Source organism: Platichthys flesus, chromosome 12 (assembly GCF_949316205.1).
Source record: "Platichthys flesus chromosome 12, fPlaFle2.1, whole genome shotgun sequence".
Taxonomy (NCBI): Eukaryota; Metazoa; Chordata; class Actinopteri; order Pleuronectiformes; family Pleuronectidae; genus Platichthys; species Platichthys flesus.
In genome coordinates this window covers 4,420,196-4,435,482 of record NC_084956.1, presented here as the reverse complement: position 1 = coordinate 4,435,482, position 15,287 = coordinate 4,420,196, and the positions used below count along the sequence as shown (strand labels likewise).

At 45.2% G+C, this 15,287-nt stretch overlaps 1 protein-coding gene across 1 annotated transcript; it reads right to left on the bottom strand.

The window, feature by feature from the left end:
* Positions 1-1,531: 1,531 nt before the first annotated feature.
* LOC133966394 (TBC1 domain family member 12-like) lies at positions 1,532-14,474 on the bottom strand. Its single transcript, XM_062401310.1, has 13 exons — positions 12,909-14,474; positions 9,615-9,750; positions 7,309-7,472; positions 7,024-7,106; positions 6,794-6,911; positions 6,576-6,682; positions 6,291-6,374; positions 6,080-6,174; positions 5,631-5,702; positions 5,182-5,310; positions 4,982-5,091; positions 4,618-4,876; positions 1,532-4,480 (listed from the first exon to the last, which is right to left on the bottom strand). Exons 1-13 carry the CDS (start codon positions 14,210-14,212, stop codon positions 4,409-4,411), a joined length of 2,733 nt encoding a protein of 910 aa, XP_062257294.1. The 5' UTR covers positions 14,213-14,474; the 3' UTR covers positions 1,532-4,408.
* Positions 14,475-15,287: the final 813 nt, after the last annotated feature.

The window sequence follows — 15,287 nt, the reverse complement described above, 5'->3', positions numbered from 1 at the left end:
TAGATTTAAGATTTAAAAAAAACAAAAGCACGACTAACGGTAAGACTTTAATCCAGTGATAATGTTTTGGCAACATTTGGCCTCCATAGCCTAAATTATGGTGAAGTTATTAAATCACTGAATTAAACTAATTCATTTATAAACATCCAGCTAGTTTTTCAATCTTTTGATTCTGTGACAGTTTAAAAACATTAAATGAAGTAAACTAAAACAGCTTTTTTCTTAATGTTTATTTCCTTTGTGACATCGTCCGTCAGCATCTGATCGATATTTAATTTATTTTAACTTTTATGTAATTTAAATGATATTTTCACTGTGTAGCTGCTGGTGTTTTCTTCCTCCTCTTTAAACACTCGTCCATTCTCCTCCACGCCGCCTCCTGTGACCTCGGCCTCCCCACCTCCCGCTGTGGTATCCCAGAGGCCCCCGGGGCACCAGCCTCCTTCTTCCCCTGCAGCCCCCACCTCCACAGGAAAGCCCCCAGACTGGCTCCAAATACCTCCACGGATTCTTCCCCTCGCTCTGAGGCGGCGGGAGGCCCCTCGCGGCCTCGCCTCTCCTCCACCGCAGGCCTCGGAAATACCTGAGCTCCCTGACTGAGGTTCATCAGCTGCTGAAGCTGCACAGACGAGATCTTCACACACGCTTTGAATCAGGTTCCTTCTGGAAACTGACTCTGTCTGATCTGAGACGTAAAACTGACCCGAGACCAGAAAGAGGCATCGACTAGCGACTGCGATCGAGCGTCCATGTTAGAAGTTTAACATCTGAAAGGGAGGAAGACAATACAATATTTCTTTTGACAGGATCTTCCATGAGAATCTGTCTTATTTATATAATTGTCTCTGAAAAACAATAACAAAAAAGTTGTTTTCTGTCAATAATCTGACAATGTTATCGTTTGACTACATTTCCCATGATGCTTTGTGAGAGGGGCTCCAGACCTGTGTTGCTGCTAAATGTTGATAAATTCAAAATAAAATATGTTGGAGGAAATACAATTATTAATCTCCAAGAGTACATGGTGCTTTCAAATCAAAGGCATTTCTCATATTCATGGATTTAAACATATTTTCACGTTTCATAAATGATCAGTGAAAACCAAGCGTCCGTGATAAAACTGATCATAGCACGCCACCTCGTGGTCTAATGTGCACATGACACATGCCACTGGATCAGATGTCCTCCTGCTGGCCAGCCGTGGCAAGTGCATTTACTCAAGTATTGTAAAAGTACACTTTTGAGGTACTGAAGTAGTTTCTATAATTCATATTTACAATATTTTAGAAGGAATCATGTTGAGACCACATGTTATGGCATCACATGTCAATACATCAATAATAATGATGAAGTTATTAATAAAAAAATTCTTTTTATCTCTACAGCTCAATTTTATTTTTATAAAGAAACTCAATTCAATTTTAATTTCCTGTCACAAAAAACAATTAAGAAAAATGTGAAATTTGCAGCAGATGTGAGCAGAGTTTCTTCATCCGATTAAATGAAAAGAAAAAATCATAACACAACAATATTCCGTTTGCTAAGATATTTATTTACACATTTAACTAGTGGCCATTATATGAAAAGAAAGAACATTTTTACAGTTTATTTACATCACCTGTAAGGCATTGCGAATAAAAATGTACATTGAACTTAACAAGAAAACAATAGCACACTTAAACGGAACAAAGCTAAATGAATTTACATGGAAGTATAAAACACAAATGATAAAACTTAAATAAAATGAATGTTTGGAACATGTGGGAGGAAAAAAATAATCTCACATTATTAAAGGCGTCTTCGCTCTGCAGCTCTTTGAGTGTTTCATCGATAATCTGGAGTGAAGCGAACGCTGCTCAGGCTTTGGGATTATTCATGTCAATCTAAACCATATTGCACATATTGTATTTTCCAAATGAGTTTGAGCACAAACACAAAAAAATGATCAGCGTCTTTTACCTTCAACACGTCCGGGTTTTGAGATTCACGTTGTTTTAAACCTCAACGACGACAGCGGATGTTTCCCCGTCATGTGAGAATGAGCGAGGATCATCTCCGTCTGTGTGTATTTATATTGCATATCAATTAAATATATACAAATTATTATCCAGAACCTTTAATCTGTTGTTTTCTGTGAATGACGGCATTTCATGTGGAATGTGACAGAGTCCTTTAAACAGTTGAGTGGATTTTTTAATGAATCTACCTGTCGACAAACATCCAGACAAACCGGTTTAGATTGGATTTGTGCTAAATGACTCTGACATGAATGAAGGAGGAATGATTTCTCAAACAGAAGAAGTATCTGAGCTGTAAAACATCAGGCGTCAGTCTGAGTGTTGACGGAGGAGTGTTGGTGAGCAGAGGAACGTTGCACCTGAAACATCACGACCATCGTTTCGATGAAGAGAATCAGAAAGTTTTTCTATCTTTCTCCGACGATCTGTCACGGACTCGAAGTGGAAACTATTACTTTTGATTCATATTCAAACTTCATCTCCAGTCTTTTTATTGTAAAGTGCTTCGTTACCACTTTTGAAAAAATAAGCGTGCGCTGCTGAGAGTTAGTGTGATGTCAGAGATCATGTGACGTCCATGAACCACGCTGTCATGGTTTCAGTGTCAAGCCCTGGCTTCTTATTGGCTGATGTACAATAACAATAGCTGAGTCTTATTGGTGGAGTGATTTGGTGTAAGAGCAGAAAACAAGGCAAGGGAGAGGTCGGAGGGAAAAAGATTTTGTTGCTGAAATATCAAAAGATGAATTTACTTGACAGCAGTGTCACATGTTATAATCTTTAAGATGTCAGTGTGTGTTTCTGTTCTTCCTTCTGGTTTGACGTTTTGAAATTTAGGAAGAATCTGGTCGTTATGATCATAAGCAAGTCAGAAAAAGAAAAGGAAGAAAATGTTGTTATTAAGAACGAAGCACATCTTCCTTCATCCTCTGATGTTAGGTGACATTTACAGAGGTAGGTGTGTATGTGTATGTGTGTGTGTGTGTGTGTGTGTGTGTGTGTGTGTGTGTGTCTGTGTGTGTGTGTGTCTGTGTAGAGTTAGGGATGAACTGGTGCTGAGGTTTATATTTAATAGTGTTTAAATCCGAGGAGTGTTAAAAACAGACGGGCCTGCAGGGGGCGTCCTGTGTGAAAGATAAAGATTTGGATAAATTGCTTAGCTTCTAGCATTGATCGTTGTTGCCGTGCTTATTATTTGAGTAAAAACGGTTTTAACGTTAACCTTGTGTGTCCATACGACGCGAACAACAAATTAAACTATTTTAACAATCGATTTATCGTTCTCAAGCTAAAATGCGGAACATCGATGAGCTTTGGATTGTTTGCTGGACAATGAGCTGATGAGTCACATGATGAACTTTCACGATGATGTGTCGGTGCTGCAGGTATAAAGTGTTCTGGCAGAAAATCTTAATTGAACGCTAATTGTAAACTGCGCCGTCCTACATTCAAAGTTGTTCCACCAGTTTTTAACTTAAAAAAAAATATTAAAGGCATCATCGGAGCTTTTTAGATTCAGGAGAAATTTTAAGATGATTTAATAAAAAGAGGAAATAATTGTTGAGTCCAGTTGAATAATTAGTGTCCTGTAAAAACAGAATGTTATTATTTAGTTTTTTACTCAATCAGGATCAATGATTCAACTCATTCTTCGCTTATGATTTGGAAAATCTACATTGTACAAAATGTCTTTAAGATTCTTATCATGTTATTTTCTATTTGTCAACAGATCTTAAGTTTAAAGGTTACAGTTTAAAGTCGGAGTCTTATCAATCGTCTGGTTCGAGCTGAAAAAGCAGCAAAAGAAACAACAGCACGAGATAAAAAAAAACAAAAACACGAAGACCAAAGTTAATTATTAAACCACAGACGAGTCGAAGCCTTCAGAAATTGATTAGCACCGAAACATTAGAGCTGGAGGCTGAGAATTACACACGGAGAAATACTCGCTCTTAGTGGCGTTGACGTCCCGACACGGGGGAGAGACAGGATCACCACAAACCAATCAAAGGCCAGGATCAAGTGTTTGCACCCGGCCAGCGGCTGAAAGTCTGATACGCTGGTGAAACATGACGCTGCTGCTTCATCAAAACTAAATCTCTACGTGAAATACTGACAGTGGCTGTGGAGGTTCTGGTCCCGGCACAGACTCCCGGGGGGGAGGGAGGGGGGGCGTTCGTCCTGCACCGACCTGGACGCTCAAGCTGACGGTTCCTCTGACCTCAGCCTCGTGTTTGCTTGGAGGGTGGGAGTGAAGAGTTTAGCTTGAAGCCACCCAGCCTCAGGTGTTCGGGTTAGTGCCGACAGGACGAGCTCACTGTCACCTGTGAAGTCCCCGGCCGCCTGACGCCAGCTCCATCCTCCTCCACAGCAGCGCTCGGCAGCAGCAGTTAACTTCTCAACGCCGGGCTGGTGTTTTTATCCGACTCTTTGATTCCGTCCTTCGTCAAAGCAGAAAACACCTGAAACAAAACAGAACAAATTAAAATGTCATCTGAGTCCCTTGTGAATCAGAACATAAACTCTCATCTGATTTAATTAACATCTTTCTAGAAATAATAAGTGAAGAGAAAACTCGTCCTCTTCCGCAGCCACTGACCTGAGCCCAGCGGCGGTTCCTGCTGACCATGTGCGTGTTGGCCATGGCCACGAAGAGCGTGTGCGACTGCAGGTCGTCTGGCAGGCGCGTGAGGAACTGAGCGATGTGGATGAAGTCCATCTGCAGCAGGACTTCCTCGAACAGACGCAGGATACCCAGCCCCGTCCGAAACAGGCTCTCCTCCCCGTCCCGACAGAAGACGTCCCACACTCGACACGCCACGTCCAGGGGGAGGGACTTACTGTACAGCGTGAAGATCCTGCACAGACGGACACTTTAGTTTACTCAGGTGTTGTTCACTGTTGCTCTGAATGAGGAATCAGAATGATATCATCAGCTGTTCAGCGGAAGACACCAGACTCACCAGTCGATGAGATAGAGGTCAGGGGTCAGGCTGTTCAACTGGAAGTGGCTGAAGAGACGAGGAAGATTCTCCTCAAAGAAAACCTCAAAGGCTGCAAAGTACTTCAACATCTGACGAAAGGAAGAAAAGGAGGTGAAAAACAAAGATCAGACGACAGATAAAACAGATGAGCAAGACAAGTGAGGGGACAACTGACGCACCAGCTCGTGGTCGACCCTGAAGAACGCCATCTGACAGGGTTTATTGAGCAGGTTGGCGAAGGTGATGAAGGCCTCGGCCTCCTCCAGGTTGAGGATCAGAACAGCAGCGATGAACGACATCCCCTGAACCTGAAAACACACAAACACACACGTCACATACGCGTTTTTGTGTCATTTAATGTTTCAGCTTTAAAATGCACACACAATTCCCACAATCCACTTTTAGAGGCCAACACATTTAAACATTCTAGATTTCAACCAAACCTCTAAGGATAAGAGGCTTTTAGCAGAAAGTTAGTGACATGGAGCCTCGTTGTTCATGTGGATGAACCCTCTCAGCTCAGGGTCCCTAACAATTACCCTCTTGACCTCCCCCGCTGCGATGCCCCTGAATCTGTAAATCATTGAATATCATCACTTTGAGAGTGGAGGAGGAAAATCAAACTCACGTAGCCGATGTCGGGCCTGTAACAGGTGTAAGCTCCGAGAACACTGTGGAGGAGGTCGTGGTACGGACCGCCCTGAGGAGAGAGAGGAGAGAGAGGAGAGGAGAGAGAGGAGAGAGGAGATCGCATCATTATCCTAAACGCATAATTTAGTGACGTCACAATTTACCTGAAGTTTTACTTTGTCTCCTGTGAAACCTAAAATATTAAAACTCTCCACTTCACTACCTGATTAAAAAAAAAATCGATGAAGTTTCACTTAAAAAATTCCGGAGGGATAACTACTGGTGTCAGTTTATCTTTCTGTCATATCGTAACTTCTGTCACGTCTGAATTTCCCTCTGGATTAATAAAGTATCCATCTATCTATCTATCTATCTATCTATCCATCTATCTATCTATCATCGTCAACCTTTCTAGAAGTGGCAGAAACACACAAGCAGATGAGTTACCTTCTGGAAGATGAAGAGAGAGGGGAAGGTTCTGGAAATGTCCAATTTGATGAGGTCCAGACTGGACTCTCTGTCGGCCAGAGACGCTCCTCCATCTGCCAGAGACACACACACACAAACAAACACACACACACACACACACAAAGAGAGGTTTAGTTTCCAGTTCTGTTGGTTCGAGAGCAGCAGAGACTGGAACGCGGCTGGGACATACCGCTCTCGTTGTCGTTCACCGAGCTGGTCTCACTGTAGCTCCTCCACTTCTCTTTGGCTCTGGACAGAAAGATCTCGTAGAGGTCTGCACCAGAGCAGAAAAACACGTCAAACCAGGATCAAGCCTAAATCGTAACATCTTTTTTAAACGACTCACAATGACATAGTTTCATTTCCAACAGGCTCTGTGACCCGACTGGAGGACACTTCATTGTTGGAGATATTTTCAGAAGCAGTTAATCAAGTGAGAATGAATCTAACAATGTGTGAGTGTGTCAGATCGCACCTGCCGTGATGTTGAGCTCGTTGCCGATGGCGAGACTCCAAACTCGACCTCTGACGCTGGGAGGAAGTCCCTGCCACCACAGGTCCCTCACCCGCCTCGTCCCCTTCCTACACACACACACACACACACACACACACACACACAGTGAGCTAAATATACGAGTGGTGCAGACACACACACACACTTTATTAAACACACACGGAGCAGAGCAGACGTACATGGTGTCCCAGTGAGGCAGGATCTCAGTGTTCCAGATGACCATGGCGTTGGAGATGCTGTCCTCCTGCCGGTGTCTCTCCTTCATCTGACGCTTCTTCCTCTGCGCTTCTTTCAACTCTGAGCGAAAGACACACACACACACTCACACTGAACATCTGTCTTTGTGGGGACCATTTTTAGTTTTAAACCACTGTACTGAGGACATTTCAGCCCTTGTGTGTGTGTTCACCTCTCCTCTTGGCTCCTAAAACCATCTCCTCATATTCCAGTTTGTGTCGCTGAGTTTCCTCTTCAGATTTGGCCGGAAGGTTCCTGAAGGAGAGAGAAAGAGAATCAGGTGGACGAATGGACGGATGGATGAACAGAAGGAAAGATGGATGGATGGACAGATGAGCAGTTTCAGGGCTGGGGGACTCCTTCTCTCTTTCTGTGTGTCCCTGTCTTCCTCCTGCGTCTCCCACCAGATGCTCACTGTTCCTAAGCGACTGCTAAGACGTTCACAACTGTTACTCACGCTGGTCGATCCTCCAGGATGAGAGCTGTGGTGGAGAGAGGCTCAAACTCCAGGTTCTTCCTCCTCCCTGCAGCTGGGGGGCGCTCCCGACTCGGGGATACATCTGAGTCCTTCACCTCCTCCTCTTCCTCCTCGTCCTCCTCTTCTTCCTCCTCATGTGGACACTACAGTTCAGAAAACAATAGTCTCTTAGTCTCTCAGTGCTTCTTACAGAGCAACGACTGAACGGTGTTTTCATTCAAATTCCTGAAAATCAAGAAATTCTTGATAAAGGTCGATGAGGACGAAAACTCAAACATCTGCAACAACACCTGGAATATATATGTAGATTGTGTTAAACGTTCAAAAGGAACTACTGAACAGACCGTGAGATGAGTTTTTGTGTAGTTAAAATAATTTAACACTCCCCCCCACACACACACACAATCAGAACCCTTGTTGGACGACGACAGTTGGAGTCTGAAGAGAGCTCCATCTGTCTGTGTGTGTGTGTGTGTGTGTGTGTGTACTTACACTTGCACATGCACCATCAAAGCTGACAAATACAGGTGTGTGTTTGTGTGTCTCATTTTGTGTGTGTATATTTACAGATGGCTGCCGCTTAATGAATGTCAAGACTTGTGTCCATGTATGTGAGTCTAACGTCGAAGCACTGCAGTGTGTGTGTGTGTGTGTGTGTGTGTGTGTGTGTGTGTGTGTTCTGCACAACAAACAGTTCATTCACAGGAACAGAGCAGCTGTGGGTCAACAAGACAACAAGCCCTTTATAAACAGAGGTCTGAGCATCGCCAGCAGGGGGAGACGACTTCCCTCAGACTGACAGCTTCACTGAGGGTTGAGCCTCATGTATGAAATCATGTGACTGATCCAGAGACTTCAGAACAAGACTCTATCATGAAAGCTGCTTCAAGTATAAAGGTCACCCTATCGATGGAGATTTCCACCAACATTATTTAACTGCTGCTTTTTAAAAATCATAATGGAACAACTTAACTTCTTAATAACAGTTTTTAACTGATTTTAGACAGTTACATTAAATAGCTCAAGCACTTATGTCTCGTACTGTAAATAATCTGAAGAGAATCATCACAGCTGCCGACACGAGACCAGTGAGCTTCAGACTTTGACCAGTTACTGCTCCACGTTTAAATCAACGGCAAACTTCGATCATTTCATAAATAGCGCTGCTCTCATGTCTATGTTTGTTACCTGAGTGGATCAAAAAGGTTCCTCTTCATCTGGTCTGTTGGGTCAGCTGCACTTTGAACTGGGGCTAATGGTCTTTTTTTTTATAAATTAACCATGTACATTAGGTTTGGACGGTTTCACCACAGGTGTAAAGACACCGACTTCAGGCCACAACAAAAGCCTGTGGATGACTAATGATGAAGATTACTGAAGATGATCACAGTGACCATTAGATGAGGTCAGTCATCCTCCTCCTCTTCTCCCTCCTCCTCCCCCTCCTTTCTCCTCCTCTGTTGTGTATCTGACGTGTCAACCAGCTGAAGCCAAACCACATGTGCTTCACTCCTTTCCCTGATGAATCATCTGAATCTGGCAGCTGAGGCTGGGGGCTGTCAGACGCCTTTGCTCTTAGCGTTGCCGGGCCCGGGTCTGCATCCTCCGAAAGCTCAGAGGTCACAACAACAAAAAACAGCTGATATTTGGCCTCTTGCTCAAAGGCACTTTAGCAAAGTGGGAACGTGCCACTAATGGATGAGACGACAGGGACACAGCTGCTGCCTGACAGGTTTCACTGAAGTGAAAATTAAATTCAGCCAGAACGTGTGTCTGTGTGTGTCTGTGTGTGTCCAGGAAAGCACCTTCTCTAGATGCAAGATGAACAGCTGTGTGTGTGTGTGTGTGCATGTCCGAGCCTTATACAACACAACAAGTGGGACTTATAGGGGTAAATTGTGTGTGCGTGTGTGTGTGTGTGTGTTCGCTAAGCAAATTCCTCACACTGTCTGCAGCTGGAGAGGCAGATGATTAAACACACACACACACACACACACACAATATATTTTACCGTCTAATTCCAGCAGTTGTATGTAAACACACTCAGGCTGACAGCTTTACTCATCGCAGCCTCTGAAGATTCGTACTGACAAACACAACTCAACGGTCGGACCAACCACACGTCAGTCATCTTCACCTGCACTTCATATTCAACTGTTTACCGAAGCAGAAAAAGCAATAACTCAACATGAAGGCTCTCACAGGGCGGAGATACTGGTTCAGGACCACAGGTTTAAGAGGTGGAGGAATGACTCAACAAGATGATGTGGACGTGAAGAACCAACCTGCTGATTGGACACTGTGGAGGCTGGGTCTTTAGTTGGATCCGCCCCTCTGGCTCCTGTCTTGCCGAACAGTCGCCATCCTGCTGCATTATGGGTCGGTGCCTTTGGCTCTTTGGATCTCCTAGAAAATAGGCTCCTGAAAGGGAAATGAGAAGAAAGACTCAGGATTTGTGATGATGGGCTCACACTAAAGTGGGTGAAATGGTGTTTAAATGCATTTGCTTTCTCGAAAGATTCTCTGGACAAAACCAAAGCTGGAATTGTTTTTGTAAATCTGTCTCCATGGTTTACGATGAACAGCTGTTTTCCTCTAAACCTTAAAGTTGCTGATGCCAGATGCTGCAGAGAAACGGTTTCAGTTCCTCAAACGAACGCAGGAGAAAATCCAGCGAAAAACCCTGGGAGACGTAATGAGGTGAATTCATCCTCATCATCATTCTGACCACAATCGTGCAACTGCAGCAGATTCTGAAGACGACGGAGGGGAAAAAAGAAGCTGCCAGGTCGACAGTCTGAGGAGGAGGAGACAAAGGGAAGGAGGGAGAGGAAGTGTGAAGCAACCACACACACACACACAGCTACAGGTGCTGCTCAGGTGTCGGCAGAGAACAAGGCTTCTTCTCATCCTCGGCACAGTTTGATGAAACCGACACATTTTGAAGCTTCGTGTTTTATTTCTCTCTCGTTTGAATCGAGAAGACCTGACCTGCTGTGTCTGACTCACCAGCTCTGTCAGCTCCTCGTCTTCTTCAATAAAGATTTGTGTATTTGTTAATTTGCAGAAGATGAAGCTGAGAACTTGAAACCTCACAGGGCCCCGGTTTTTTTATTTCATGTATTTTTTTTTTTTTTTAAACAGTTTCACCAAAGCTTCCACAGACAGGTAGAATAAAGCAGAGTCAGAGAGCAGCCGTGGTGAGACCAGACCACAGTGACGAACCATGGAGAAAACAACTTCCTCTTTTTATTCCTGGTTTGTTGTTTCACTTGTTGCATGAGGGAGACAGAAGATAGAACATGTAGCCGATAGTTTTCAGCCAATTTCTGTAGCTACTTCTCTCCAATTCTCTAAAGTTAAACGTGAATTGTGAAGTAAGTATTTTACAAAACAAGGATAAATTGGGGGAGGATAAATTGAACCATGAAAAGGTAAAAAAACATTAAAGAGAAACAGTCTTCAGGCAGCGAGTTGCTCGTTTAAATAAAGAAACATTCCTGCTTCCATTTGATCCTCCCCGTCCTGCCCTCAACTACGCTATGAAACAAACAGCCAGCGTGGACATTTTCCAGCACTGCTCCGTCTGTCTGGATTTCCTCTGAGACGCCGGGACGCTCCAGCCAGCCGTCAAGGCCCGAGTCCAAAACCAGGCTCACACAGACAGAGATTTAAAAAACACAGATTTTCCTCCACCTGCCAGTAGGACAGGATTTTCTCTGTTAACAAACAGAGAAAGATTTGCCCCTCAGGCTGTGAACTGCTCCCTGTACTGAATTATTAAATATTTAACCTTTTTACCTCCTCATACAAGAATGATGTCAGGGTGCAGGGACAGACTTTGCGATTTATGACATCCTCACAGATACTGCAGCCACACAGTCTGACGACGACATTTTCTTTCAGCTTTAAAACCTACAGCTGTATTAAAGTCATGAAGACGTAAAGTCAGAGTGATTTTCAAAAACCAAATACTCTTGATATCTAGTCTGACATCATGTTCATGGTTCTGTCTTATGATCTGACCTCTCCTCTATAAACAGACGCTCAACCAACCGCTGTCGCCACTTTGGTCTCCTGAAAACCCTGAGCTCAATAAAGAGGTTTTCAGACCTACACTGAACTACAGATTTTCACCTGAAAGTATCCAGAGGTTCTGTATACAAGAACGAAAATGTCTGAGTCAGTTGCTCTGGTCATTCTCTGGAGTTTCTCCTGCTGCCCCCTGGTAAAAACTCAGAATAATGTCGTAGGGAGTCCAGGTGAGAATACAGCAAGAAAAGGTCTGGAAACTTCACAGTGAGCAAGCCAACGTGTTGATGAGGTTTCTAACACATGACGGATGTGAAACTGGAAGAACACAAATATCTCAGGATGAAGAAGATGGTAAATGGTTTTGTTTCTATATAGCGCTTTTCTAGTCTTGATGACCACTCAAAGCGCTTTACAGTACATTTTTACATTCACCCATCAACACACACATTCATACAGTGCATCTAATCGCAGCACTTTGTAATTCTATGGGGGGGGCCATACAGGGTTCAGCATCTTGCCCAAGAACAATTCGGCACGCAGATGGATCAGACTGGGGATCGAACCGCCGACCTTCAGGTTGGAGGACGACGACCACTCTATTTCTCAGCCACAGCCGCCCACGTGGAAGACGGAGACGTCAATGTGGATTTCTTTTTAAAAGGTATAATCATGTGTTGATAATAAAAGGTAAAGGCTGGAGACTGGCAAATTTATGATTTATAGATATTTTGCTTTATATACTATTTATTATATAAATGATCAATTATTTAGATACTCTCTGTCATTTAATTTCTCTTTTTCATTTTTAAATACATCATAGTTTGTGTGTCAGACACCCGTCCAAAGTCCCCACGAGGTGTGACGGGACCTGAGGGGTTGAGTCAGGTTTGGTCACAACTTTATGTAACATCATCTCAAGCACCTGCTCTGCACTTTCATTGAAAACATCTCACTGCCACTAAGCAAAAAAGAATCTGTGCTGCACCAAAGTGTGGGAGTCTATGTGTGTGTGAGTTCATGTGTGTGAGTCTATGTGTGTGTAAGACCGTGTGTGAGACCAGGTGTGTGTGAGTTCATGTGTGTGTAAGACCTTGTGTGAGACCAGGTTTGTGTGAGTGTATGTGTGTGTTGGTGTGTGTAAGACACCTTGTGTGTAAGACCATGTGTGTGTGAGACCATGCTGTAAGAATAGGTGTTCTCTGTTTAACAATATAAGAGTAAGACTCAGTGTGTTCTGGCTGCTCTTCACAAAGTGTTTTAGGTTTCTTCAACTCCCTGGCGGTGAAATCTCCCAATAATCTCCATCAGTTCATCCAGACAGTCTCCTAACTTTTTACTGGGTTATTGGCTGGAGGAACTTCGGATAGAGTCCGGATAATCTGACTGAGACATTTGCGTTCTCACATTCATCCCCTCTGGAGAATGTCCGGAGTTCAGGCGTTTGTGAATGCAGCTGTGTGTTGTTCATTGAAAACGAATACGTTTTGTTCTTTATCTATTTATGGTGGTGGGATGGGGAACATGTCTGGTCACTATATATTTACCTGGTGAAGAAGTCAGCGATGCCGAACCTCTTCGGCATCAGTTTGCCGTCCGAGCAGTCCGTGTGGTCGGTCAGGTCCGGGAGTTTGTCCGGAGCGCTCTGTCTCCGACCCGCCGCCTCCAACGCGCCCCGACACTCCTCCATGTACCCGTCGTCTCCAAAATAAAAGCCCCCATCCTCGCCCGGGGACAATGGGGTGGCGTCGCAGCTCAGGGACACCGGGAGGCCGGGGTTAGTCCTCAGGTTCTGCGGCCTGACGGGTAAACTCAGGTCACCGAAACCCGCCTCGTCCTCCTCGGACTCGGGCTCTGAGAGCGGGCTGTCACCGTTTGGTTTACTGGGGGACGAAGGGCTGGGTGAGGGGGGTTTGGCACTTGAATCTGGGGTGGGGGAGAGCTCGGGGGTAGGAGGGGGCTCAGCGGAAGCAGGCGCATCCTCCCCGGGGCACTGAGTGACCTCTTCCCCGTTGCAGTTCTCTCGCCCTGCCCTCGGGTCCACATGAATGTCGCTGTCTGAGTCTGAAGAGTCACATGTTGCTCTGGAGCTGTTCACGATGTGTAAACCACCGTTGGCTAACTTCACTTCCCCGCAGTCCACGTCGCACACAGCGGGTCTGGAAACCACTGCTGTCGGGTTATAAGAGGTTTCCACCTCGGGGACCTCACTGTCCTCTACCCCGTTGGACATGTCCAATGCGCAATTCCCCTGCTGCTTCGCCGGGCTTGGCAGCCGCTCGAGGGGGAGACAAGTCCTCACACCCCCGGTAACCGCACCACCGCCCATCGGCTCCCCTCCTTCCACGGTTACATCCGGGATTTCCCCCGTGATCTCCCCCGCAGATTGCTGCAGCATCTGCGGACCCGTCTCCACTGGAACCCGAGTCCCGAGCACAGCCGGAAAGGAAGCGGCTGCGGCCCCTGCGAGGCCGTGGCTGCCCGCTGCTCCTCCCTCCTCAAGGGCCACCATGGCCGGCTCCTCCTGACACAGTGACTCAGTGAATCCGTTCAGGTCGCGGTGGTCACCGACATCCCCCGACACCACACACCTGTCGGTCAGGCGGTCTGTTAGGCTCCTCTCAACCAACATCACCTCCCTCTGTACCGGGGGCGGATGTACCAACGCGTCCGTGTTTACATTCCTTCCGTTACCGGTCACATAAAAATGGCCCTTCCCGGCTCCCTGACCCCCACTGACACCGGCTAGCAGTGCGATACTGCGGTCTGTCAGAGCACCGAGCCCCGCTCTCACTCCCCCGGCCTCGTCGTTTAAATCGAAGCAAAGCGACCCTCCTCCAGTCTCCTCCATGTCCGCTCAGTCCGTCAACAGAGCCTCGGCCTCGGGCGTAAGATCCCGCGACGAGTGCCCCTGCCCGGTGGGCCGAGCTCCGCAGCAGCAGGTTCTGATGTTCCGGGAGGAAGGGGCCAGCATTTTAGCCGGAGGTGCCGCAGCGTTGCCCGGAGAACACCGGGAGAACAGCGCTCATTCCTGGTGAGTGATGCGGTGAAGATAGATTAAATCCCTCAGCGCTCAGCTGCGGAGCTGCAGCCTCAGTCCGCCGCCATCTTGAAAATACCCCAACAATGACGTCAGCGCCTCTCTGTGCTGTGATTCGCTGAGCGGTTCGCACTGACACCTGCTGGTCACTTCCTGTAACTGCAGCAGTTTCTTCAAAATACAATAAGTGTTGAGTTTTTTATTCTTGGTTTTATTTAACTTTATAATACAGTACTATTCAATCAATTATATTCATATAAATACATCAGTAATTAGATTTATTGAGGGTCATGATCAATTAATGAATACACTTTATCATGTATTTATAGATCATGAAGATGGATCCTGATCGTGTTGGCAGCTGATCGTTTACTAATGATCACAAGACACATATTCTACCATTCCTGACAATAACTCCTCAATTCATTTTTCATTGCTGCTCCCTTCATCTCTATCAAACATTTTCTCATGTGTAAATACTTTAAACATGGTTACAGGCAGCTTCTTCCAATTAATGTTAATGTTAACTGTTATTTTGTTGATGTGCTCAGTAACAAGCACCATCTATCGTACCTCTGTCCGTCCTTGGGGAGGAATCCTCACATGTGAGTCTCTGAGGTTAATTTTCCTGTTCAAAGAGTATCTTTAGTAGTTTTACTCTAGTTGAGGGTTAAGAACCGAGGATGTTGCACCTTGTTCAGATCTATGAGACAAACTGGGATTTGTCAATATGAGACAGTACAAATACATTTTTACTGATATTTAAGTAATACTTTAAAACAGGCTCACCAGCCCTTTATCTGTTTCTACTGGCTGATGTGAATTTGAGTGATTGTCAGGAAAACACCACAGGACCTTCCCTGCATAATCACACAGGGAACATATC

Excerpts from the sequence above, each read along its gene's own strand:
- LOC133966394 (XM_062401310.1), bottom strand. The coding sequence starts at position 14,212 with ATGGAGGAGACTGGAGGAGGGTCGCTTTGCTTCGATTTAAACGACGAG. Across the intron at positions 9,751-12,908 it reads ATCGCTGACTTCTTCACCAG|GAGCCTATTTTCTAGGAGAT; the intron begins GTAAATATATAG and ends TTTCCCTTTCAG. Across the intron at positions 7,473-9,614 it reads CCACAGTGTCCAATCAGCAG|TGTCCACATGAGGAGGAAGA; the intron begins GTTGGTTCTTCA and ends TCTGAACTGTAG.